The sequence below is a fragment of the Acanthochromis polyacanthus genome, chromosome 3 (genome assembly GCF_021347895.1).
Source record: "Acanthochromis polyacanthus isolate Apoly-LR-REF ecotype Palm Island chromosome 3, KAUST_Apoly_ChrSc, whole genome shotgun sequence".
Lineage (NCBI taxonomy): Eukaryota > Metazoa > Chordata > Actinopteri > Pomacentridae > Acanthochromis > Acanthochromis polyacanthus.
The window spans coordinates 42,385,374-42,412,643 of NC_067115.1; the positions used below are offsets into that span (position 1 = coordinate 42,385,374).

The window sequence follows — 27,270 nt, forward strand, 5'->3', positions numbered from 1 at the left end:
TTAGATAAAGTCCAGTCTAATTTTTCTTTTTGGAAGCACTTTGGCTCAACAGCTGTTTTAGATGGTCAGTTTGATATATGTCAGCTTATATGTGAAAGAACTTTAAGCTGATTTCAAGGTTGCCCATGTCTCTTTTTTATTTCTGTATTTACTTGAAATCATTTTTAAGGTAGGTGCTGTCTAGTTTGTTGGTTTGTGCTTTTATTTCGAAAAGTCAGTTGTCTGCGTCATCAGAAGTGGACAGACGTGGGTCCTGCTAGCTAGATAAAAGCCGGTAATATTTTTAAATTACCTTTTGTGATTATGTTGTATTCGCGGCGTTATTTTTACCTATATTTGCCACAGTTGCCGCTTGCTATTATTTTATTACAAAAAATATTTGCTAGTTTGGCACTGTCGGATGACAGCTTCAACAGTTTGATATTTTGTTAGATATGCTAACGAGCTAGCCTCATTTGTTTACACAAGTGTGTCGAGCTGCTCTGTCTCTGTCGGGAAACCTCTGATATCTGCGTCTGTCCCTTAAACTGATTGTCTTCCTAGTGAGTGACTGACTGCTGCTTAAAGACATTTATGTTGGACCATTTACTTCAACAAATTGCAAGTAACTGCCATTGGTATGTTAGTGTGTTACTGAAAGTTGTACTTTTGTCTGCTTTAAATATGTCAAATGCTGAAAGTCTATTATATTTGAAAGTGTGTCATTCTGGCTTTGCAAACCGCCCATTCTGGAAAAGTTTGTTTAACAAGACAACACAGCAGTAGCCTAAGACTACAGAAGAGTTACAGGAAGCAGAGGAACCTTAGAATCAGTCAGATTAGAGATCAGAGATTATTATTGTTTAAAAAAAAAAAAATCAGATCTTGCTAAAAAGACATGGTTAGCTAAAGAGACTTTTTTTTGGTTTTGTATATTTAAAATTTTCCTCTGCCAAGACAGTATAGTGTAATATTCTTTGTGCTGAAAGTGAATGATGATGTAATCCTGGAAAATGCTATTTGAAATAATGAGCAGTATAGGTGTGTGAAGTGCTTAATGTTGAATATTCTATTAACCATTGATACATGCTGATTGTATTGAATGTGTGTGAGGAAAAGAAGGCCTAGGAACTCTGTAATGATGCCTGAAGGGTTGATAAGAAATCTCATAGTATGTTGCCTTGTAGGAGATGAAATGTGGAATGCTCAATACAGAATGATGTATACTTAAGGTATTACAACTTTTAATATATGTTGGAATCATAGTAACACATACAAGTATATTATGCATAAATCTGTCACAGAATAATGAGGTAAGATGTGGGTCTGTGCATGTCTGGGCATGTTCTCTGTGAACATGACCTAATGATCACCTATTGTCCACAGTAAAGTGTAACCTGACAATGAAGTATGAAATTTGGCGACAAGATCGACAGATTTAGAAAAGTCTGATGGTGTCAAAGCTGTCACTCCCATCATACACCCTTCAGGCATGAAAAAATGACCAACTCTCACAGAATAAAAGACGGTGCACAGCTCAGTATCTCAGGGTTTTCTTGGCGTGTTAACCACTGCTAAGAACTACTCATGGATTTATTTATTTTTTGTCGACATACACATCCTGCTGCCCTCCGAATGCTGACTTCTCTTGGCAATTTTTTTGAAGAGCTTTTATACACAGTCAAGTCATAGACTGTGGCCTTAGTGCTGTCGGTTTGTCTGTCTGCAAGATTATGAAAAATCTCACGCTGAATCGAAAGAATTATTAGAGAGTTTGGCCAAAGGACAAAGGAGGAATCCGCAGAGTTTTGGGGGTAATCCAGACCATTTTGTCTAAAATTGCCAGACATCGACTGTGTGGATGGCTACATTCACTGGGGATTCTTCATTTTGTGTTTACTTGAGATTACTTCAAGCACTTTAAAGAAATAATCACTAAATGGGCTACAGAAACGTGACAATTTCAGCGTGAACTAAGCAGGACCGGATATTTTAGCAGATCAATAATTGGCTCCAATGTGAGCTATTCGCAGTGCAGCGTGTTTGAACCAGGGTTTGATTTGTCTTATTATTACTCCATTTAGCGTGATTACAGAATGCACAGTGCTTAGATGCAGCTCTTGAGCCATGAATGTTTCCTGTTTCAATGTCAGAGATTATTCAGAGATTATTTTTCCCATTTCCATTTTTGAAATTATTAATACTTTATCTATTTAAATTCACACCATCTGTTCTACCTCCTGTGCCATTTTAAAAATGTGTTCTCGAATACATGTTTGAGCAAAGTTCTCCTTCTTGCTTTAGAATATCTAGCAGTTAATATTTTGATGGGGTTTCGTGTAGTAGTAGTGATTATCACGTTTTGAATGAATTACACAAAAAATATTACATTTAAGCTTTTAAGAAATCGTATCGTAAGTCTTAATATTTGTTGGGAAGCATTCAATGAGATATTTTCCCCAAATTGTTAAACCATGCTGGATATTCTGTTTTTAATGCCATTATTCCAAAAATAGTACATTTATATACATTTTTATAGCTAGTCTGAGGAATATTTGACTACACAATCATTTTAAAGATATTTACAAAGTATGGCCATTTTTTTGTCCATCAGTGTTTACTTTTGTTGTAACAGTAGTTTAATATATTTTGGGTATGATGTGCTAAAAGTACAAGATGATATGATTATGGCAAATGCTATTAGACTGAAGACCAGAGTAATGCATAATGATGAATATTCTAGTGTGGTATGATGTGTGCCTGTGGAGGACACACACACAGCTGGACAGACTATAACCTGTAGCTTTGATGCATGCTCTTTATAAAATGATATGTGGTGTACTCAAAACGTAACAGTGCAAACTTACAGTATTATAACTTTTAACACATATTAGAATAGTGTGCGTGAGATCTATCTCAAAATAATGTGGGTAAGATGAGGAGCGAAAAGTTTGAACATGTCTGGACATGTTCTCTGTAAAACATGGCCTGATGATTACTTAATGGGCTTGTCTTCTGTACACTGATCTAGACGTCATGATCTGACCAATAGATTGAGAAAAGTATAACGGTGTCAAAACTGCCTCTCCAATAATACACAGTGTAGGCGTGGAAAAACGACCAACGCTCACAGCATAAAAGACGGTGCACAGCTCAGTGTCTTTAGTTCTTTTGGGGTATTATCACTGGTAAGAATCACTCCTGGATTTTTTTGTCGACAAATAAATCCTGCTGACTTCTTTTGGTGATTACTGAAGATCTTTAAAGAAACCTTTTAGATGTTTGAACTCGGTAAAGTCAGATTCTGGCCTTGATTTGTAGCGTAGTTTACAGCTGAATACAATTAATAAAGCTCACATGAGTGGTTTTACATACTTACATACAGTGTTTGACAGTCAGCACTCTTGGGAAAGATGTGCCTTTGTCTCCTCTCTGAGACTTTTACATTGAGCTGTAAAACCAGTGCAGAACAGGAAATCAGTATATTATTGAAGCAGCCATGTGGTAAATTGCAATATCCTAATAGCATTCTCTGACATTTATTGGTAAAATGTTTCTCAACTTACTGGAGACATACTGGTTTGTTTGGTACAGGCAGCAGTCAAATATCTGACTTAAATATTTTTTTAAATCAAATGTTCCCAGTCTGATTTTTTTTGCATATTGTTCGGCCTGTTTTACAACCATGCCTAGAAGAATAGTTGGCATCTGTGTGTCTAACAGCCATCTTATCCCTTACAACTGGTCAGTAATGTCATTTTTGCTCTACAGATGTTTTCTAGAATGACAGCAGTCAAATAAGAAGAGTGATGAGCAACTCTGGGCCGGCAGAGCTGCTGGCAGGCCTCTGCCATACAGACGAGGAGAATCCTTTCCCTCTGTGGCAGAATGGAAACGTTAGCCCCTGTTTCAACCAGCTCGTCCTCGGAGCCTTGCCTAACGCTGCAATGGCAATTTTCAGTGCCTGTTATCTCAGCATGGCGAGGTAGGTCATATGTAGGTCATCTGTCATCAACACATTCATTTTACTCTCATTTACAGCTTGGTCTGTGCAGAGTTTTTTATTAATGCATTGGAAAGGAATGCGATTATTACAAAAGTATAGAATCATTCACTATTGTTAAATGACTTTTTAAATAGTTGAAGTTTCGTATTTTCACTTTATTTTTATGAGTCAGTCAGTGTTTTGTAATATTATCATTAGTTAAAGTGTTAAAGTTACTCACAACTCGAGACATACTTTAGAATTATTCAGTTATTGGCTAATTTTCAAATTAAATATGTCTTACATTTGTACAACAGCATTAAAATCAACATGCTTTATTTCTTACTGACTAGAGTTCATGTCCTTTGAAAATCTGTAGTAGCAAATAAAATGTACAATTGGACAAATCACTCTTCAGCTGATGAATAATTAAGTTTGCTAAACCCTTTTTTAAGGCACTCATGTTTCAGCTGCTCCAGTTAACCCTAATGTGTGGCAGAAACTTTGAACTAGGCAGCTCATACAGCTAATCTTACTAGATAAATAGATGTTTTTTAAAAGTTTGCATATGGTTCTGGTCCTTAGATGCAGCCTCATCCAGACGTCTTCTCCGTGTGGGTGGACGCTCAGGATGGTGTCGGCTCTGCTGGCCATGTTGCTCTTCATTGCAGACGTGATCCTGGTGAGTGTCCTCCAGCAGGGGGACATGTATCTGGACATCCTGGCTGACAGCTGTGCCATCCTGGCCTGGCTGGTCCACCTTAGTGCCATAGTAGTGCTCCAGAGGACTGCTTTCAGGAGAACCAGAGGGCCTCCACTGCTGCCTTTCCTTGTTCTTCTTTTAGTCCCCAATCTTGTCATCACCTTGTTGATTTATTGTGACAACAAGGATTACTTAAACCTTACTGAACCTCTTAAACTAGCACGATTTGCTCTTATCGCAGCACGGACGCTCCCTTTTCTGGTTTACCTCCTTGCGTTTGCTTTTCCTTGCATCAGGGATGCTGGGTACACCTTGTATATAAATGCTGTGGACGGATCGCCGCTCATCACGGAGAGCACCCAACCAGACACAGGTGACATGGTGGCTGAGGACGGGAGCAGCTGTATCTCCAGACTCCTCTACCTGTGGTTGACTCCACTGCTGAAACGAGGGCAGCGAGGGGAGCTGGATAAGCCAACGGATGTGTATCACCTCCCATGGAAACTTCGGACTAGTGTGGTTTGTCGACATTTTCATCAGTGCTGGGAAACCTGTCGGCAAGGGGCAGCAGTCGGTGACGGGCAGGATCAGTGGCCCAGGCCGGTCAGCAGGAACCTCCTGAATGGCACGTGGAGTTCACACTACCAGGAGGAATCACTGGATCTGGAGGGTGATGTAGGACTACTGAGGGTGCTGCACAAGGCGTTTGGGTTGCGCTACTACCTCCTTGGTGTGCTGAAGCTGACGGTAAACATATCTAGCTTTGCAGGTCCCCTGCTCCTGAACAGTCTGGTCAACTTTATGGAGGAAAAAGACGCCCCACTCAGCTGGGGTGTCTGGTGCGCCCTGGGACTCTTTGCCTCAACCCTTCTGCGTTCGGTTCTACTAAACATCTTTGTCTTTGAGGTCTCCAAGGTGGAACTGTCAGCACGCGCTGCTCTTGTGTCGGCCATCTACGGGAAAGCCTTGCGGGTCAGCAGCTGCAGCCTGGCTGGCTTTACTCTGGGAGAGGTGGTGAACTTGATGAGCACAGACACAGACCGCGTGGTCAACTTCTTCAAAAGTTTTCACGAAGTATGGAGTATGGCCTTCCGGTTTTCCGTCACCCTCTACTTGATGTATCTGCAAGTCGGTGTTGCTTTCCTCGGAGGACTGGCCGTCGCTCTGGTGATGATACCGTTCAACAAGTTCATTGCTACCCGCCTCCTCAGCAACAACAAACACATGCTCAGGTGCAAAGACAATCGTGTGAAGGTGAGATCCTGTTTCAACACATTTTTGGGAAGTTTTGTGGTGCGAAAAGTCGTAATACCTTGACGACATGATAGTGATTGCGATGATAATATTCTAAAAGTAAAATCCCATCAGCCTGAATTCCTTCATCACAGATATTTCACAAATGGTACAATTCAGAAATCACGACCCAATAAATATTGTAAGAATGAAAAAACTGCATTTCTTAGAGCAAACTGAAACACTTCACAAAACCATCGAACAAAAAACCAAGAGGCTTGTTGAGATTCAGATTTTTCTCTTAAATTTCTCACTTCTGTCTCCCAGGTAATGACAGAGATCCTGTTTGGCATTCGTGTCATCAAGTTCTACAACTGGGAGTCTCATTTTACCCAGAAGGTTACCGAGTGTCGTAAAGAAGAGCTGTCTCACCTGAAGGCCGTGAAGTACCTGGATGCTGTGTGTGTGTACACCTGGGCCGCGCTGCCGGTGGTCATCTCCATCCTCACCTTTGTCACATATGTGTTGCTTGGACACCAGCTGACTGCACCCAAGGTAGGAAATGACCTGCAGTAACTCTGTTGAGGGAGTTTTGTGTATATTTTGAAGTTTCTGAGTCAAAAAAAAGCATGTTGTTTACAACATCTAAAACATGAGCTTTAAAAGTTAAAGAGCTTTAGAAAGCATTTGTCATTTGAACATGAGAATTAAATAGATGTAAGGACAAAATAGCATGCGTCACACTGAACCAATTTTTGATCATAAACTTTGGAAATATTTTTTAATCACTTCATGAATCAGAAAATACTGTCAGCAACACAGCACCCAGAAAAAAAATCCATTTTCACCATGTTCTCCTGAATCAAGCAGTGAATAAAATATGAACAAACTTCCCTGTAGAGCCCTTCAGAATACAAATAGGAATAAAACTGGAAATGCTGGCTTTTGTAGGTAACACTGAAGGGAAGATTTTTGGTGCAGTGTGTGTGAAAAACAAATTTTAAGAAAAGGATCAGCGGAGGGATGCGATTCATTAAGGTCCACAGATGCAAAGAATTGTGCAATTTGGATGTTTTCTTTCCATCAGTCTGGAAGAAGGCATGAAAAAGTGAGATTTGAAGTCACTTAGCATGCACAAACAGTCCAGTTCAATGTCTGACAGCTCACAGCAGTAACACTTATGTCCTTTTAATACATGGAAGTCAAGCCAAGTTAATCAAATACACACAACCTAAAACCACAAGTTGAATCAGACGCTCGATTGGGATCATCAAAAGTTCGCAAAAATTGATGTAGTTAGAATGACCAATGGTGCCCACTATGAAGGAAATAGGACTGCAAAGAAAAATTAAGATAAGATCTGCTTTATTCATCCTGGGTGGAATTATTTGTCCAGAGTGCAACAAACAAAGGTTAGTGGAATATACACAATTACACAGAGATTAGTAGTAAAATAGAAACAACAAAGAATACAAAGTACAAAATTTAAATTTCTAAAAGTGTTTGTGTGAAATGTCTCAAATATGTAAAGTCACTAGAAAAAATAAGAATTAAAATAAATAAGAAAAATAATAAAATAAGAGCATAAGTACAAGATGTATACTAATGCTAAATTAAAATGAAATGGCCAATATATGAAATCAGATCTAACTTTTGGCACTGGGACTGTTTAAAAACGTTCTTTGGTCTGGTTTACTACATTTGTAACTACATTCTTCACAAATAAAGACATAAAAGACATCAAAATTTGCTGGAAATTTTTAGGTAACACTAAAGCTACCCTTGAAAAATGTTCGTCTTCCCTGTTAATGTATGAATATATAAATGCATACTTTACAAAGTGAAATATATGAGCCTCAGGTGTATCTCCTCCCCTGCAGGTGTTCACCACACTGGCCCTGGTGGGAATGTTGATCATCCCTCTGAATTATTTCCCCTGGGTGCTCAATGGCGTCCTGGAGGCTAAAGTGTCTCTGGAACGAATCCAGCGCTTCCTCAAACTAACCAACCAGGATCTGCGGGCGTACTATGCCCTGGGTAGGCTGCTGAATTAGTGTTTGTGGCCTCATGTATGCGCTCCTGTGTTTAATCAGTGACCAAAAATAGGTCATGGTTCTGACAGTGTTTGGTCTCAGTTGATAAATCAAGGAAAAGGCATCTTTTGTTTGTGTTTAGAACAGCTTCTATTTGTCAAAGATTAGGTGTACCAGTGAAGCTCCACTTCCATTTTTGCATTTTGTGCTCCCATCATCATCATCTTGATATTGCTGTGGGTTTGCATAAAGAGTACTGCTACCTTAAAGTAAAATGTGAATCACAGAGAGCTTAGCCAGTCAACAGTTGATCAGGGAATCCCGTCTAAGACACCAAAATGAAATCGACTTCTCTGTCAGTGGCTGGTAAATGCTGTCTCTCGTATGAACACGCAGTATCTGTCCACAGTGTCTCCTGAGGACAGTCAGACGTCGGTCCTGTTGAGCCAGGGGACATTTTCTTGGCAGGGGCCCAACAGCTGTGACCAGAACAAAGAGGGAGAAACTGAAAGTGAAGCTGCTAAAGGAAGTCTGCAGCTGCACAGTCTCAATCTGCACATAACCAAGGTACAAGCCATTTGCTAAACCGTACATATGTATTCATTTATTGCCCTCATGCTCTTTGTTCTTAATTATTTGTGTTGAATTGGTTCGGCCCAGCTAGTGCAGACTGTGAATTTAAAAGTGGACTTTAAATGAAATTTCTTGCACTAGCGTAATACGATCGTGCAGGAAATACAGTATTGAACACACTAAAACTGTAGTTATTAGATATTTTATTTTAACAATGAAAGGACTTCTATTTAGAAAGGATTGGGCAGCGCTTCTTCTGAACTGCTATCAGCCAGTAAGCATTCATACACAGCATGTTGTGTACAGACATGACACTGAAAAATCTCCAGATGTGTAACAACAGTTTTGAAAAAGGGACTGATGAATGAATGGTTGAACCTAAAATTCTGTGAAACATCTTTACCATAATCCAGTTTGGGTTCTCATAGTTAAAACCATGAGTCCAGGGCTGACTTAAACAGCCTTGGTGACTCTTTCTTTCTATGGGTGTCATGTTTTTTCTAATGCTTGCTGTCAGTATTTGGGATATCCGAGCGGTAACAGTGTTCGTGTCTGTCTGGTTCAGGGCTCTCTGGTTGTTGTGGTGGGGAAGGTCGGCTGTGGAAAGAGTTCTTTACTGGCTGCTCTCACTGGAGAACTCAATAGGTACATCACTTTTGAAACTTCACTCAACATATTTAGTTCATATGTTGTACTTATTTATGATTGTTTTCATCTAGAGCTTTTGCAATAGGCCGGAATTTTCTTTGACATTAGGAAAGTTTGAGCTCCAGTTTATGTATTTCAATGTAGAAAGTGAATTTTATCAATTTTTCAGGCCATTCAGAGGCAATCATACAACTCTAAAATTTGAAATCTTTGTGCATATGAACTGTTTTATGTGAGTCTTTCCATCCTAAGTATAGCTGGACACAAGCATGACACTGTTAAATCATAAGTTCAGAAAGCAAATTTTCGAGTGTCAGAGCACCAACACATGCAGACATGAAGTAATTGGTTGTTAGGCTGCTACTGAGGTCCATTCATGTTCCCTGTGTCTCTGCAGGCTAGGTGGACTGCTCTATGTGGCAGACAGAGAGTCTGGCTTTGGTCTGGCCTCTCAGGAGCCGTGGATCCAGCATGCATCAGTGCGAGACAACATCCTGTTTGGCAGAGACTACGAGGCTGCCTTTTACCAGGCTGTGATCGATGCCTGTGCGCTCTCGGACGACCTCAATGTATGATCATGACTCTCCGGCTGAGGACTTATCTCCTCCTCTTCTTCTTCTTGTGTCTGTGTTTTCCCTGTGGGGATGGCGTCTTAGGCCTTTACTAGGCAGCAATAGTGGCCAAGTTACAGGCGATGAGGGGAACAACAAAGCTTGAATCTGGCAGATTCATGGTCGAGATTCCAATCTTTGTGTATTTCTTACCTATTGTATTTCTACATTTTGTTGTGATTGTTGCCGTACATTGATTCTTTCGGTAGGTGATTGGGAGACCTTATAACCGCCTGCCTCCCATCATGTTGCTCCTGAAACATACCACCAAAGCAGCCAAACCATGAACCCAGTGTACCACTGAAGGTGTCCTGTTGTGTCAGGCATAAGATAAGATACGTTAACATCAGATCTTTTGAGTCCTCATCCTCCAACACCATGTCACTGGCTCAAGGTCTGTCCATGCTTTGACTGCAGTCAGGAGGTCACTGCCGTTGCTGAATTGGAAGACCCTACAAGCTTTGCACTTGTGGAGACGCTCTAACTCAGTCATGTAACCACAACACTGCGGTCCTTATCAAACACACTGATATATATACTTTGCTTGTGGCTGGTTGTGATGCTTTGGCTCATCTGTATATTCAAGATTTCTCTTTTAATCATCACTTAACATAACAATACAGGCAATATATATGAAAGATTTGCATGAAAGACGAGATGCGTGTTCGTCGTCTACAGAGGAGAAGTTTTCTTTTTTATTTGGGGAGCCTTCTCTGTGAGTTTGTAGCCCCCCAAAGCTTCCATCAGTACATTGAAGCAGATGTTACCAAGTTGAACATTTTTCAAAATTGAGATATAAAATGTGATTTTTATGCGGTATTTTTGATCAGAGTTTCAGTAGCTTTGTTTCTGTCCATAGGTTTTGCCAAATGGTGACAAGACAGAAGTGGGTGAGAATGGAGTGACTCTGAGCGGAGGACAGAAAGCCCGGCTAGCCCTCGCCAGAGCTGTCTACATGGTCAGTCCTGCACAATCCAGCCACTGCTTCAAGCTCAGAGACATGCAGAAGAGGTTTTACCAGACAAACATGTTAATCTGCAGAAAACAGGGATTAAAATAGGACAAATCAAATCAAATCAACTTTATTTATATGGCACTTTTCATACAGTATAGCAACACAAAGTGCCTCACAGAGGATAAACACAAAAATAACACAATATAAAACACTATAACACTATGACACTAAAATCTTGCCCGCTTGAGTGAGACAGTTGTCCAACTGTCTGCAATGTAATATGCACTGTTAAATATGCCTATAAACAATAGTGAAAGCAGTGTTTACAGATAGTCTGCAGGTGTTCCATGATGCTGCTCTCTCTTGCTGTTTTTCTGCCTAACCTCACCACTCCAGGACAAAGACATCTACCTCCTGGATGATCCATTGGCAGCAGTTGATACAGATGTGGCTGAACACCTCATGAAGAAATGTATCATGGAGCTGCTCAGAGGAAAGACCAGGATCCTTTGCACACACCGCATAGAGTTTGTGGACAAAGCTGACATGGTGGTCCTCATGGACAACGGAACAATAATCCAAACAGGTAGACACAAAATCTACATTTGACAGGTGAGAATGACTTGATGTTGTCATCAGGTTTAGATGTTTTGTGGATCTCTGAGGGTGAACTTCAATGAACAGTTTTGGTCCTGAACGTATATCTAGTACTGACTTTTTGGTGTTTGCCAGCAAAATGAATGTAGTTTGTTTATACTTAACCCTTTCATGCACAACATGGGTCTAAAGACACCCATATTCCATTGAATATGGGTGTCTTTAGACCCATGTTGTGCATCAAACGCTTAATCAAAGAGGCCGACCACAGACAGACAGTCTTACATGTTTATTATGTCATGGTATTAAACCATCCAGTATTCCTTATAATGTTTATTTCATCATTTATTATTATTGTATTTATTATCACTTATTATACATATGCATCTTTAGCAAGGCATTAGCCTCTCACAGCTGATTTACAAAGACAGGAAACCTGCTGGAGGGCTTCAAAGCTCTGGTAAAAAGCAGCTTTGCACAATCTAGTGTGATTGTTTATTTTTACTTCACTAACTGTAGAAAATGTTGGATCAAGTGTTACATCGAAGACTAAACAAGTAGCACCAGTCTCACAAAAGATGTGTTCTTAAAACAGTGAAGCGCTGCATTCTAAAGTGTTAAACCTGTTTACAGCTACAATTATTCCTTTGTGTTCACTAGGCACTCCAGCAGAGATCCTTCCTCTGGTAGAGGCGGTGCCGAAAAAACGGAAGAATGACCACAACATAAAAGAGAAAGGTATGTTTACCTCAAACTACAATAGACTGACAAACTGTGGAGCTCAGATTATGTTGGTCTGGAACTCGCTCCATTTGACGGGCTTCCACAAATCTTTGTTCACTCATTCAACGTCTGCAGACGATTTGTCCTCATGACTTTTGTGATCCCCTGTCTTTTCACCACTGAGAGGTTTGCATTTGATTTTTTTTCATTTTTTCATTTCATTTATTAAAATGTGTTTAAAAACCAGGAGTTGATGTTTTAAAATCACGTACAGATCTCCATGGTGCACACAGGATGAATCTGATGACTTTGTTAGCTTGGACTTTTTATTTTATCCATCAAGTCAAAGGTTTCACTTATCCAGTAAAATAATGCAACATTCACTTGATTGATTGGTACAATTTGTTGTAAATGCATTTATGGTATAAAGACAATGACTGTGAATGACTTCAGCCTATTAAAACGATGTGCTTAGTGCCATTAGGGGTTTTCATTTGTGTTTGTTTTAGTGAAATGTCTTAAGATGTTCTCCTCAGGATGAATTGTAGCTCTGGTGATTTCTTAACTTTTCCTCTAGCGCCATCATCAGGTGAAAATTGTATTTGCTTTTTATTTTTTCAAACACTGCAAACACCATGACTTTCCCATCAGCCTATGTGGCATATCAAATGAGATGGTGAACAATGCACTTCTACACATCAGCATCTGTGAGCATGCTGCTGTTGATCCTTCAGATTAGGAGGCAGATCATCAGATGGGACCAGAAACCACTAAGCAGCGTTTATCAAACACACTAGGTACAAAAAAACCAACACATTGTCCACATAATCAGTACAGCTTCCTCCTCTCAGGCTGCTGATTCATCTGTTACTCAAAACCAGCGCTGCCACTCCTCATCTTATCCAGGCTGCCATCTGGGTTTTACAAGTAAATAATGATATATATTATAATAATATTTTAGAGGCATAAACCTTCCAGGTTTTAGCAGGGTTTTTGAGCTGTTTAAATACTTTTCCAAGCTTTTTCCTGTTCCAGAATGGGCCTTTGGGGGTGTCGTCACATGATCTGCTTCTTACTACATTCAGTAAAATCAGTTAGTCTGTGTTTCCTTATTTGCCATAAACAACAATAGAAATCCTGAGTCCTTGAACTGTACTTTTTCCCTAGTTTGGCTATGTGCACTGCAAAATAAAGTTATTTGATTTGAAGTGCTATGCTATTAGCAGTTAGCTCAAAGCATTTCAGTTCTTAAGCGGTACAGTGTTATCTTATGCTGATTATTAATCTAATCTGGAAGTGCTGTAGAAAAGTCTTTCATTTTTTTCTTGCCCTGTTCTGATTGCAAGCAGACGGTGTGGAGCAGGATGAGGAGGAGCCTGGTTCAGCCACTGATCTGTGTGTGGACAATGATCCTGACCTGTTGGGGTTGGAGCAGAAGCAGGTGGGCGGGTTGGCTTGGAGTGTTTACCGGACTTACTGGGTCACTGTGGGCGGACTGTTGGCCACCTCCGTTCTGATGTCTCTGCTCCTCATGCAAGGTTTGGAATGACTGTTTGGCTTTCCTCAGTATGACGACTCTGAACAAGTGCTTCTAGTCACTTGAAAAGCTCAAAACTTTGCTCACATCACACCTGAAATACTGTGATTCTCATTTTCCCATCCAAATAGGAATTTATATGATCAGTTTATCTCTTTGTTCCATCTTGAGTTAGTAGATCACAAGCTTTTGCTGATCTAATTAACTCAAAGTCTAACACTCAACAACATTATGCCATATCTATTGTAACAGGATGAAAAAACAATTAGTAACAGAAAAATAAACATTAAATTGGCTTTGGAAAAGACATTTTTCTGGTTATTGATATAATTATTCAGTGCAGCAGTCCCTTGAGAGCATCTATGGCGTTCACTTAGCAATGCTGCTTTGCTTTAAGAACTTGATTCATATTTAGGAGAAGTCTGAGTTCAGTCAGATGTTTATTTTGTTTGTTCTCCACTTTAGAATTCTTTTCTGATATAATTATAGCTTTAAATCAGGCTTTAGTGTATTCTGTCTACAAAAAAAACAATCCACAGGCATGGTAATAATAATGGCTATTTTGTTGTTGTTTTTTCTGTGTGATTGATTTAGCATCTAAGAATGCGTCCGACTGGTGGCTGTCCCACTGGATCTCGGAGTTGAAGAACAATGGTTCCACCAGCACTAACGGTTCTTCTTCAGCTCTTCTCACTTCACCTCACCTGCTGCTTTTCTCGCCTGGGGGGCTAGTGTGAGTTTACTAGTTTACATTCAAGCTGACAGCCCCTCCTTCAAAATATTAGTCTGTGTCATAATGTTGTGCACTTTTCTTATGAGTTTTACACTGTAGCACTGTTTACACTCAGCTCAGACTGGGTAGGGAGATGTGGATTTACTGATATGCTGTATTTGTTGTGTATTCCTGTATTTGGATAACAAACATCATCATCCGTGAAAATTTCAGATTAGTTAGGCAACAGCAGAAACATTCATTGTATTTTGTATTTAAAAGTAGTGTTGTTCTTATAGTACAGGACTTTCCTTCAGTCTTCCGTCTTCTCAATGAAATGAAATATTCACTTCTACCCTTCCAGATCTTCTCTGCCTTCTGTGCAAGCGTTCGTCTCCAACAAGATGAGCACAGATGTCAGGTTTTATCTGACAGTCTACGGCTCCATCGCAGTGGCCAACACCGTCTTCGCTGCCCTGCGAGCCTTCCTGTTTGCCTATGGAGTCATCAGTGCCGCCTCTGCCATCCACAACAGACTTCTGGATCGGCTGCTTAAGGTGCATCCTCTAAGCTTTGAGCCCCGAGCACCTGCCACACTGCCTGGGACAGCAGTCAGAGCAGACCAGAGCAGATTGAGTGTTTATCATATTTGGCAGCAGTAGCTGAAGGTTAGAGAACCAGGCTGGTGACTGAAAGTTTGCCAGTGTGAAACTCTAGACTTCAAATGCCCATGAACAGGATGTGATATGCTCAAACTTCCCAGCTGATCTGCTCAGCGCCTTAAATACATCACTAAAGATATGCAGCGCTGTTTCATTGACTGATCTATAAATCTGTATTTTTGTTTAATAATTTCTATTGATCTCTGAGTTTCAGGTGAAACTTTTTAGACTCATTTAGCTCATTAACTCATGATCATATGGTTCACATTGCTTCAGTGCTCCAGGCAGCTTTTTCAGAATTGTAGATGCTTAAAGAGGACAGCTTTTAAAAAGCTATTTTTCTCTGTTTGTCCACTGAGGGGCAGCAGAAACAAGCTCCAAGTCAAGTTTATTTGTAGAGCACCATTCATACACAAGGCAACACAGGGTGCTTTACAGAGGCATAGAGACGTCAGAGGAAGCTCAACGTTGGCACATTATCACCTTATACACCTGATATAAGAATTGAGCTGCATATTTACATACAGAGCAGGCACATGGCGCTTAGGCTTTCGCTTTGAAACTGTCACATGACTCACAGTTGTGGTGCCTCAACAACATTAAAGCTGCTGTCCGGAGTTTCTGTTTGTTTTCAATTTATGTATCATTTTTTAACAAAGCTTAAATGTGTTAGTCTAGTTCGATACTATAATATAATGTTAGTATGACGTGATATGAAAATTTATTCCTGAGCTCCGCCTTCCTCTCATAGACCCCCATGTTATTCCAAAAAGCACCGGTTGCTGCCGACCAATCAAGTTCGAGCTTCAGCTTTGTCATGCTGTCAATCAACGGTTACGCGCACAGCAAGCAAGCCCATGCAGAGGTGGGCGAGCTACGCACTACACAACCGCGCGCACATTTGTTTTGCTTGTGGAGGAGAGAGCATCAGGGCTCAGCAACTTCCAGAAAAGTTACCAATCCCACGGCTTGTCAGGCCAAGAGACTGCAGGACGTTTTTTGGCTCGGGGTGCTCGCGTCGCTCCCCGACCACGGCCTCCATAGCCCGCCTGACGGCTTCGTTTAGATGCCCGACCTCTGGAGGAAGATGTTGGGGCGTCTGGGACATACTCTTCGTCAGAGGAGTCATGCAATTGTGAACTCTAGATAGAAATAAATAAACAATGTAACACATATACACGCTTAAATGCACTAAGTTTGATAAACAACGTCATCCAGAGGGATACACGAGTGTAATCACATATTGAAACTTTACTCGTTCGTCCTAGCAGATTCATGTTATTTTGGTATTAGGACAAGTTAGACTCAATACAGCATTCTAACGTAATTCCTTTATTATTTACTAAATGTACTAAATGCAGAAGAGTGGAAAACAGCAAAACAGGCAAGATGCTGCAGCACTCCGGGCACTTCTCTCATGTACTGCGCGCGTGCACAAATAAAGGGGCGAAATCAGAGGGAGGGTGGGACCACCAGTGTTTTTGGAGACGCTGCGATTCAAACTCCGGACAGCAGCTTTAATTGTTATGGAGGCTGATTTATTGTGATCCAAAAGACAATGTTAAATTGTGTCAGTTTTGATTAAATTCAGCAGCGTGTCTAAATGTCTTCCTCTGAACAACAGTAGTGCACAATGCTTGTGTGTGCTGCCATTTTCAGACCCTTTCAGCATAACAACATGGTGATCAAATCTTAATTTGTCTGAAAAAAGGTGTAATTAATTATAACTGGCTGGTTAGTTCAGTAACATAATCAAATAAAATCCTGTCTGTGTTTAAACATATTTGTTAATTATCTTTAAAATGAATTCCACTAAAGATGTTTTACCACTCTTTTCCGTGTTTAGTTTAAAGTTTGAGTAAATAAACCTCATTTCTTGTTTGTTTGTCTTGCAGGCCACAGTGTGCTTCTTCGACACCACCCCTTTGGGCCGCATACTGAACCGTTTTTCCTCAGACTTGTACTCTGTGGACAACAGCCTGCCGTTCATCCTGAACATCCTCCTGTCCAACATTTTTAACCTGCTGGGCTTGCTGGTGGTGATAAGCTACGGCCTGCCCTGGGTGCTGGTTCTGCTGCTTCCCCTGACCGTGGTCTATTACCGAACACAGCACTTCTACAGGCACACCTCTCGGGAGCTGAAGCGCCTTTGCAGCCTCACTCTGTCGCCCATCTACTCACACTTCTCTGAGACACTGACCGGCCTGGGAACCATCCGGGCCAGCAGCAGCTCTGCCAGGTGAGAGAAACTGGACCTTTTTACAGCTCCAAACACACACTGATCTCATCAAATTCATCTGTTAATATGTTTTTCTATCCCTGAAGTCTTGTTATTAGGAATTGTTATCAAAGAATTGTTCAGATGTTTACTCTGCAAAACAGTTTACAGTGAAAAAATCAACTGCTCTTCAAATGAATCATTATTTCTAACTTTTCTTTTGCATTTCTGGACTGTAGTTTTGTTGAAACTCATGCGTGATAATTGGCCACTAACTCTGTCCTGGCCAATTAATCATCAACAACATTTATCCACATTTTAAGATCTTTGTACCAAATTCATAGTAGGGTTAGGTTGTTTAAAACATGGCTTATATGATATACAAGATGTGAAGATGTTAAGGATTTGTTCATGTCAGTATTTAACCAAGATCCATAAAAATACCGTTTCCCTACATGAGTTGTTGGTTGTTAGTTCTGAGGACTTTAAATGTCAAAAATCTTCTCTTATAATATGTTTAATATTACAAATAGACAAGTCCAGTAGAGTCACTTGTTTTTTGGATTAATGAGATAACTTTATCCATAATCAAAACCACACTTAACAGACCTTTTCAAAAACTGCTGTACACTTTTCTAAAAAAAAGAATAAAAACACAGGTGCTTTATGGAAAGAAAAAATCTCCAGAACACCTGACAAAAGTGCCTTTACTCTTTCATCTTTAATCCTATATTTCATATCATTTGGCTAAAACATTGTTTTGCTTTTCCATAAGTTCTCTGGTAGAAATGTCATTTCCGAGCCATCACTTTCTCTCTCTCCACAGACAGTTGTAAAGGGACTGTGCTCTGTGGTTTCAGGTTTGAGGAGGAGAATGCCAGGCGTCTGGAGCAGAACCAGCGCTGCTTGTTCCTTAGCAACGCAGCCAGTCAGTGGCTGAGCATCCGCCTGCAGCTGATTGGTGTTACTGTGGTAACAGGCCTTTCAGTGATTGCTGTCATTCAGCATCAGTTTCATTCTGTTGATCCAGGTGAGACAGCTGGATGTGGTGGCTGTGCTCCTGTACATGAGATGATTAGTTATGTTTAGAGCAGCTTCCTGTAGCAGCTGTTCAGTAATACGAAGGGTGTGTTGTTGTTTTGTTGTTCCTGTCAGGCCTGGTGGGTTTGTCCCTGTCCTACGCTCTGTCCATCACAATGCTGCTGTCTGGCCTCATATTTACCTTCACACAGACTGAAATGCAGCTGGTGAGTGTGGAGCGAACTGAGGAATACTCCACCGGCCTTCCGATCGAGCCACAGCATCAGAACGCACAGGTCAGACCAAGCTGCTGCAACGCCACAAAATGCTATTCACTTTAGCACGACATCAGGCTGAACTTTTTGTAGAACTCCTGGCTGTATTTCTTGACCTGCTTCAGTAAATAGAGCTTGCTTTTTGGTCACAACGTGGCATGCAGAGGTGTAGGAGTGTCCATTCATTTACAGCCTCCGGTTTCAGCCCACCCTGAATACAAACATGCTTTATCTTAAATGTTGTGCAGTTTACTGTGAGAGGTGTAGTTGAAGTGCTGCTGCTGCTTGAAGCTGGTTCTCCACAGTCTTTCGTTTGAGCTAACAGTTCTGATGCCATCAAAGGGTCATCCGATTGACCCCAAACATAGAACCAAAAGCATTAAGAACTATATTCAACCACAAGACCATAGTGAGTCGTGCAGTGGATGTTCTGGCTCACACACAGTCCTAATGCCAACATCAGAAATCAGTCTGGGATTGCAGAAAGAGTAAAAAGATACTGAGATGGACTAAATCCACAGAAGAACTGTGGCAGTTTCTCTAAGATACTTGAAACAACCTGCCTGCCAATGCTTTACATAAAAGCTATGTGCAAGTGTACCATGTGGCTAAATGCAAAAGTTATTTGTGTTATTAACTTTGAAAGCATCCTCACATGACTTTCAGTGCACAGTACTGTATATTTTGTCACTTTTATTCCTTTGTGTCTCTGTTTTGACATCAGCTGCCTCCTGCATGGCCTAAGCAGGGCTTGTTGGAGTTTCGTGATGTGGCTTTGGCCTACAGGGAGGGACTTCCTAACGCATTGGATGGAGTGAGCCTGGTTGTGCGACCTGGGGAGAAAATAGGCATCGTGGGCCGTACAGGCTCTGGCAAGTCCACCATGTTCCTGGCACTGTTTCGTATGGTGGAGCTCAACCAGGGTCAGATTCTCTTGGATCAGCTGGACATTAGCACCGTGGGCTTGGCTCAACTGAGGTAGGCTGGAATTGGTGGTGGATGAGATAAATTATGAGAGAATTACATGAGACAGCATGGACAAATCAGCACATTTTAAGAGATAATCGCTGTTTAATAATAATAATGATGCTAATAAATTATCATTCCTCCTGCGGGGATCACACCTACCACGATGCACTGCAACATGTCAATGTTGTGACTCATGTTTTCAGTAGTTGCTGCTAATTTATTACATGAACACTCATGGGATGTTCCACACCCATCTTCAAACTTTTGATCTCAACTACAGACATCTTAAGTTTCTTGACTTCATGTTGACAAAGCAAACAGACATAAACAAGTGACAAAGTACTTGTCTTTGTGGCAGTTCTCACCACAGTAGGTGTGACCAGGACCACATTTTCCCATGATGACACACACACACACACACACACACACACACACACACACACACACACACACACACACACACACACACACACACACACACACACACACACACACACACAACTGTGTATTCCTATCATTGTGGGGACCTACCATTGACTCCCATTCATATCTAGCCCCTAACCCTAACCTTAACCCAGACCAAAACAATGGCTAACCCTAAAGAAACGTTTTTGCACTTTTACTTTTTTCAGTAACAACAACATGGCCAAGAAAACACTGTTTAAACTTGTGGGGACGAAATGAGGTCCCCACAAGTGACATTTCTTTTGGTTTTCCTATGGTTGTGAGGACATTAGGTCCCCACAACCCCTATAATTACCCGCCCACACACACACACACACACACTGAGCACAGGCAGAAAGCAGTACCAGCTTTGCTATCATGAGTTTTTGACTGCTGTGTGTTGTTGGCGCCCTCTGCAGGTCGAGGTTGGCCATTATTCCTCAGGACCCCTTTGTGTTCAGCGGGACCATCAGGGAAAATCTGGACCCCTGTGGGCAATACCTGGAACAGCAGCTGCTGGACGTCCTGGACCAGTGTCACCTCAGCGCCGTGGTCAGCAGGATGGGTGAGAGTTATTACTCCATCAAACCAACGCCAATTGTCAAATAACTCTGACAAGGAGCGCAGCGGAGTTATGTGACAATAAACGTTGGTCTGTCTGTTAGCAAAATTACTCAAAAACAGAGTAACAGATTTGGATGAAATTTTCAGGGAAGATCAGAAAAGACTCAAGGTGGTCCTTGTGTCATTTCTGATTGGATTTTGCCAGTGATGCAGCTTCTAGTCTGGATCCACAGTTTTGTGAAAGAGTTCTGTATCATTGCGAGATAGCGGCATGGCAACACTGTAACCATGACAACAAGTGAACACTACATCAGCTGCCTGCTGACGATCACATGATTTTGATTCTACTACAATCCACCACTGAGGAGTTATCAGGACTCATCTGTCAGAAACGATACAAGGAACAATTGATTAAATTGTGAGACTGTTTCTGAGTCCCATCAATTCCTGCTGCCCGCTACATATTTAGGTCACATGATTCAGTATCTGTCCATAATGTACACATGTATAACACATGCCTATGCTCAGCGCAAAGTTATTTTATTTGTAGGTACATCTATATTAAATGGACACGTTCTATGGTGCCGTGATTTCTGCCACAAATTTTTTCAAGATTTCAGCTGTCAGAAATGATGGCGTACTGCACTCTCTGTGAGCTTTTCTTGTTAATAAAGTGAGCCTGAGTTGATGCAGTCTATTAAGGATGAGTGATGCTTTTTCAGCCAAGGTGTGTCGTTTTGAAACCACCTGACTCAGTAAGTTCATGCCACCCTTTGCTCTTCCTGTTTGTTACATAGCCGTTGACTGTCTGATTGATGCTACAGAATGTTTCTTTTGGCTCAAACACTTCATCTGTGGAGAAAACAACTGATGATCAAGAACAACACTGAATGATATTAATGATTTATTTGTTCAGTCAAGTCACTTATTTTTGTTAGGCATTGGAGAAGCTGGATGAGATGCTTTGATCATCAGTGTTCCATAGTGTAACATCAGTATCTTTGTTTTTCTCTTTCTCCTCTTTCATGTGTTTATATATCTTATTAAATGATGTATGCATCATCATTTAACAGGCACTTTCATCTTAAAATCGTAAACCGATGCATCAGCATGTAGAAGTGATGATGTTGCCTCTCATGGCCTTTGTTATGTGTGTGTGTGTGTGTGAATGTCAGGTGGTCTGGATGCTGAGGTGGGGGAGAGAGGAAAATCCTTCTCTGCAGGACAGAAGCAGCTGCTGTGTCTGGCCAGAGCTCTGCTGACACAGGCCAAGGTGAGGCCTCAGCTGTGTCGTTTCACGTAGCACCAAAGCAAAGAAAGCAGAACACCAATGAACATCTGCCTCAAATTTAAAGAAGACAGAAGTATTTCACAATATGATGCTCTCATGGACACACAGCAACTAAATGTTTTATTCTTCTACCAAATTGTGCCAATATACTCATTTATTAACGTCCACAAACAGCTTAAAAGTCCTACTTCATATTCAGGTTTACAAAATCCATTTAAAATACATGAACACCCAGATGACTGCAGTCCAGTTTGTGTCCATGTTGTGACACTGTGAGGTGAGAAAGGGGTGAACCAGCCGATGAAGCAGAGTTTAAGAGGACAGCGTCTTTATCTTTTAAAACTAAACCCATTTAGTTTATTTTTTTCTAATTCCTTCTGAATTATTGCCGTAGTGTGAGTTGTTGCTGAAGCCTTGCAGGAATGCAGCCCGTTGGCTCACTGTGGCTGCTCCTGGCAGTTTAATCACTCCCCACAATGATTAAAACCCACCTTCTGACAGAAGAAGCTCTGGCACTACGTTTGATTGGTTTTTGAGTTATGAACTTGGCACTCCTTAACCTGTTTAGACCGTGACAGTCTGTACAGTAAGAGAAAGGCGTTGACCAAAAGCTTTTGTTCTTGTTCTGCTTCTGCATTACATGAAAGAACAGACACAACAGGTCTTTGCTCCTAAAGTTAATTATTTTTTCCATCTCTGTGTGAACCATTTGACCTCTGAAGGCTCTAGAAGTTTACCTGCAAAAACTGTTTTTATGAAATGGAACCTTGTCCGCCCATCAAAGTGACAGCGTATGTTCTCCTGTGCTGTTAATCCTGAGTTAATGCTGTCTATGTTCGTTTTATTTTGTTTTTAGTAACTTAGTCTCAGCATTTTCAGTCGTTCCTGCACAGCTGCAGCTTCTGTTTCTAAAACATACTCCACACGTGCTGAAGTGTCGTCCCGTCATGTAGGTCCTGTGTATTGATGAAGCTACAGCCAGCGTGGATCACAAGACAGACAAACTGCTGCAACAGACTATCAGAGAGAAGTTTCAGGACAAGACGGTCCTCACTATTGCCCACAGGTAACGTGTTTTCTGATTCAAATGTTACTGAAAGCCCTTTTTGTCTCGGAGCTTGTAGTATTCCAGGATAATCTAAATCACAGTTAGACTTTTGAAGTGATTTTTTGAAGGAAGATTTAGTTTCAGATTTGAACACCTGACTGTTTCGTGGCTTTGTTTGTTGGACCAGGCTCACCACCATCCTGGACTGTGATCGGGTGCTGGTGATGCAAGCTGGAAAGGTGGTGGAGTTTGATACTCCTGCTGCTCTCTGCCAAACCGACAACTCCATCTTCCACAGACTGCTCGGTGATGGAACACAGTGAGATCAAAGAGAGACACCTGAAGGAAGGAGTTTTTCAAAATCTGAAGATGTAATGTTTTATGCTTTATCCTGAACATGTTTGCTGAGAACTCGTTGGCTTTTACAGCACCGTTCTGATCCCCCCACACTTAGCACTTTTACATGACAAAGCTGAGGCACAGGTGGAGCAGAGAAGTGGCTGCTTCTGCTCACAGCTGATGTATGTTATGTTGTGTTTGATTGTCTCAAAGTAGAACATTTTTAATACTGAAACAGACTTGACAATTTTATTCTTCCCTGAATTCCTGAATTTTAGTCATTGTAGATTAAAAAACTTCACTTCCCTTAGGCGGTCTTTTTTGGTCACGGCTGAACAGAAATCCAAACTAACCTTTCAGCATATTAAAATTCAAGCAATCTTAGTGGGAACTAAACTTCTGCACCTCTTCATGGCTCCATTTTGAGGCTTTAGAAGATGCAGCAGGCGATGTGGAGCTTTGGCCGGTCACAGGTCACCAAGGAGCAGGAGAATGTGTTGGGCTGGTCGGGTTCTAGTCCTGTGTGAAGCTTAATATTAGAAAGCACAACTCTATTTTGTGCTTCAGGGTTTTTTTTCATCTGGTCTTTTTCTCTTTCTCCTGCAGCTTTAAATGCCTTTTTTGCCCGTTTCATCTAATTTTTGAGGCACATTTTTAACTATACAGCAATACTTTTGCATCACATATTTGTGTAATTTATTACTGTGTGTAACTGACAGACTACATGGACTCAGTCGGTCCGTTATCATCCATCTTTTTAGACCAAATGAATTGTTGTTGATGCAGTGGTTGATGAGCTTGGTGTTTGGGTGCGTGCGTTTTCCTTGTCGTTGTTTTACTGTTGCATGCAGTGTGAAGGCGGTTTGGAGGTGCTGGTTTGTCACAGTATTGCACCTTCAGCTTTGATCGCCTTGCTTGTACATCCATTGCAGTCTGTAGAGGGAAATGATCGGCTCGGGCTGTGACCAATGTGGCATTTTTTCCACTGTGCAGAGGATTGTGGGTCAGAACGGAAATGAAAGCGCGCTGGATGTAAAAAGACTTCCTGGTAATTCAGGCGTTCTACATTTCCAGACTAACTCGTCTTCTTGTATACTCCACAATGTACCACCATACTATCCTATACTGCTATAGTGTGCTACTGGAGTACACGCTGTCTTGCTGTTAAAGGGCTCTGCTTGTCTTTCCCAGCCGGGTGCGCTGGCTGATGGGAAATGTAGTCTGTAACTTGAAGGAACTTTAATGTGAAAGGGGAAAAAATCTAAAAATGTATATTTTCTGTTAGCTCATACTTAAAATAATTTTTTTTCTATGTGTTTTGTTGTTTGTTTTTGTCTTGTTAAATTCAAAGCCAGCTGTAAACACTTTGAAAACATTTGCCACTAAATGGAAACACAAACCTCAGCTTCTGTTTCTAAGGTCTTAATATGGCTTTTAAACAGTTGGTTCATACAGAAGACATAGCAGTGTACAGTCGAATGTACCAGTGACATCTTGCATATTTACAGTATATCCGTCCATTCAGTCTTCTGATCCTAGATCTGGTTAGCTGCATGAAATTAAACATCATTAGTGTTGCAGGTCAGAGCGTGTTTCATAAAAATAACAACTCCCTTTGTGTTCCTCTGGGAAACGGTTCTCTTGAATTCTGTACTTCTGTTGATGACACACAGTCCTGTATGTCTGTTGACAGAAGCCATGACTCTTAAGATAGCCACACTACATTGATGGCATTTAATCACCCAGTGTTGGTGTTTGTTAGATCTCTATACTACATCCAAAAAGAAAAAAAAAATCTTTTTTGTTTTGTTTTTTATTCTCAAATTATTTTTGCAAGTTTTCTTTTCAGTGGAAAGCACATTAGCTGTTTGAGCTCAGACGCAAAGTTGATCATCATTAGAATATAACTGATTTTGACTGTTATGTTGACTTTGTTAATTTTTTAAGCTGCATACAGATTCTCTACATGTTGTGATCATATTGAAGAAACAAAGGAATGTTGTTCTATAACTAGTAATATTTTTGTGAGCTTCTCTGTACTTTGTCATTCAGTCACAATAAGATTTAGTCATTCTGCAAGTGGAGACAGAAAAATCCATCCTGTGTTGTTTTTGTCTTTTGTCTCTTTGTATGTTCTGTCTTTAAAAGTTTGGGGTCACTTAGAAATGTCCTTATTTTTGAAAGAAAAGCATTTTTTTTCTATGAAGATAACATTAAATGAATCACAAATCCAGTCTAGACATTGTTAATGTGGTAAATGACTGTCCAGGCTGGAAACGGCTGATTTTTGGGGGGTTTGTTATATACACACGTGGACAAAATTGTTGGTACCCCTCAGTTAAAGAAGGAAAAACCCACAATTCTCACTGAAATCACTTGAAACTCACAAAAGTAACAATAAATAAAAATTTATTGAAAATTAAATAATCAAAAACAGCCATTACTTTTGAATTGTTGATTAACATAATTATTTAAAAAAACAAACTAATGAAACAGGCCTGGACAAAAATGATGGTACCTCTATAAAAGATTGAAAACTATTTGACCAGAGTGACATGATTAACTCAGGTGTGTCATTTAATTGACATCACAGGTGTTTCCAAACTCATAATCAGTCAGTCTGCCTATTTAAAGGGAGACAAGTAGTCCCCCTGCTGTTTGGTGAAAAGGTGTGTACCACACTGAAAATGGACAACAGAAAGCGAAGGAGAGAATTGTCCCAGGACATCCGAAAAAAAATGATAGACAAACATCTTAAAGGTAAAGGCTATAAGACCATCTCTAAACAGCTTGAAGTTCCTGTGACAACAGTGGCTCATATTATTCAGAAGTTCAAGACCCACGGGACAGTAGCCAACCTCCCTGGACGTGGCCGCAAGAGGAAAATTGATGACAAATTGAAGAGACGGATCGTTGGAATTGTATCCAAAGAGCCCAGAGCAACCTCCAAAGAAATTAAAGGTGAACTCCAAGGCCAAGGTACATCAGTGTCAGATCGCACCATTCGTCGTTGTTTGAGCCAAAGTGGACTTCATGGGAGACGACCAAGGAGGACACCACTGCTGAAAAAAACTCATAAAAAAGCCAGACTGGAATTTGCAAAAATGCATGTTGACAAGCCACAAAGCTTCTGGGAGAATGTCCTTTGGACAGATGAGACCAAACTGGAGCTTTTTGGTAAGGCACATCAACTCTATGTTCATAGACTCAAAAACCAAGCATACGAAGAAAAGAACACTGTCCCTACGGAGAAACATGGAGGAGGCTCAGTAATGTTTTGGGGCTGCTTTGCTGCATCTGGCACAGGGTGTCTTGAAAGTGTGCAAGGTACGATGAAATCTGAAGACTATCAAGGCATTCTGGAGAGAAATGTGCTGCCTAGTGTCAGAAAGCTTGGTCTCAGTCACAGGTCATGGGTCTTCCAACAGGACAACCATCCAAAACACACAGCCAAAAACACCCAAGAATGGCTGAGAGAAAAGCGTTGGACTATTCTAAAGTGGCCTTCTATGAGCCCAGATCTGAATCCCATTGAACATATGTGGAAGGAGCTGAAACATGCCATTTGGAGAAGACACCCATCAAACCTGAGACAACTGGAGCTGTTTGCTCATGAGGAGTGGGCCAAAATACCTGTTGACAGCTGCAGAACGCTCATTGACAAATACAGAAATCGTTTAATTGCAGTGATTGCCTCAAAAGGTTGTGCAACAAAATATTAAGTTATGGGTACCATCATTTTTGTCCAGCCCTATTTCATTAGTTTGTTTTTTTAAATAATTATGTTAATCAACAATTCAAAAGTGATGGCTGATTTTGATTATTTAATTTTCAATAAATTTTTATTTATTGTTACTTTTGTGAGTTTCAAGTGATTTCAGTGAGAATTGTGAGTTTTTCCTTCTTTAACTGAGGGGTACCAACAATTTTGTCCACGTGTGTAGGACAGTGGAGAGAGAGAGACAGGAAACATGGGTAGAAGAGTGGGGATGGTATGCAGTAAATGGCCATGGGCTGGATTCAAAGCCATGACCGCTGCATCAGGACCATAGCCCCTGTTTTTATGGGTCGCCCGCTCAGCCAGCTGAGCTATCTGGGAACCCAAAACATCTGATTTGAAAGGTAGTGTATTTTCTCAGAGTTAAATTATT

General features: G+C 40.8%; 1 protein-coding gene across 3 annotated transcripts; it reads left to right on the top strand.

Annotated features, from left to right (window-relative positions):
• The first annotated feature begins 224 nt into the window (after positions 1-224).
• On the top strand, positions 225-25,352 carry abcc10 (ATP-binding cassette, sub-family C (CFTR/MRP), member 10). Of its 3 annotated transcripts, none has more exons than XM_051945621.1 (23): positions 256-274; positions 544-617; positions 3,751-3,964; positions 4,550-5,921; positions 6,228-6,455; positions 7,781-7,937; positions 8,343-8,500; positions 9,072-9,151; positions 9,552-9,723; positions 10,625-10,723; positions 11,117-11,306; positions 11,978-12,055; positions 13,387-13,578; positions 14,172-14,310; positions 14,654-14,846; positions 16,847-17,190; positions 18,030-18,199; positions 18,325-18,485; positions 19,189-19,442; positions 20,297-20,442; positions 21,617-21,714; positions 22,686-22,798; positions 22,968-25,352. In XM_051945621.1, the coding sequence occupies exons 3-23, from the start codon at positions 3,789-3,791 to the stop codon at positions 23,101-23,103; spliced, it is 4,656 nt and encodes a 1,551-aa protein (XP_051801581.1). In that variant the 5' UTR covers positions 256-274; positions 544-617; positions 3,751-3,788; the 3' UTR covers positions 23,104-25,352. The 3 variants fall into 3 exon arrangements, with proteins under 3 accessions (XP_022052221.2, XP_051801581.1, XP_022052222.2); XM_022196530.2 differs by having other exon boundaries at positions 257-274; positions 13,390-13,578; XM_022196529.2 differs by lacking the exon at positions 544-617 and having other exon boundaries at positions 225-274.
• The last annotated feature ends 1,918 nt before the right edge of the window (positions 25,353-27,270 follow it).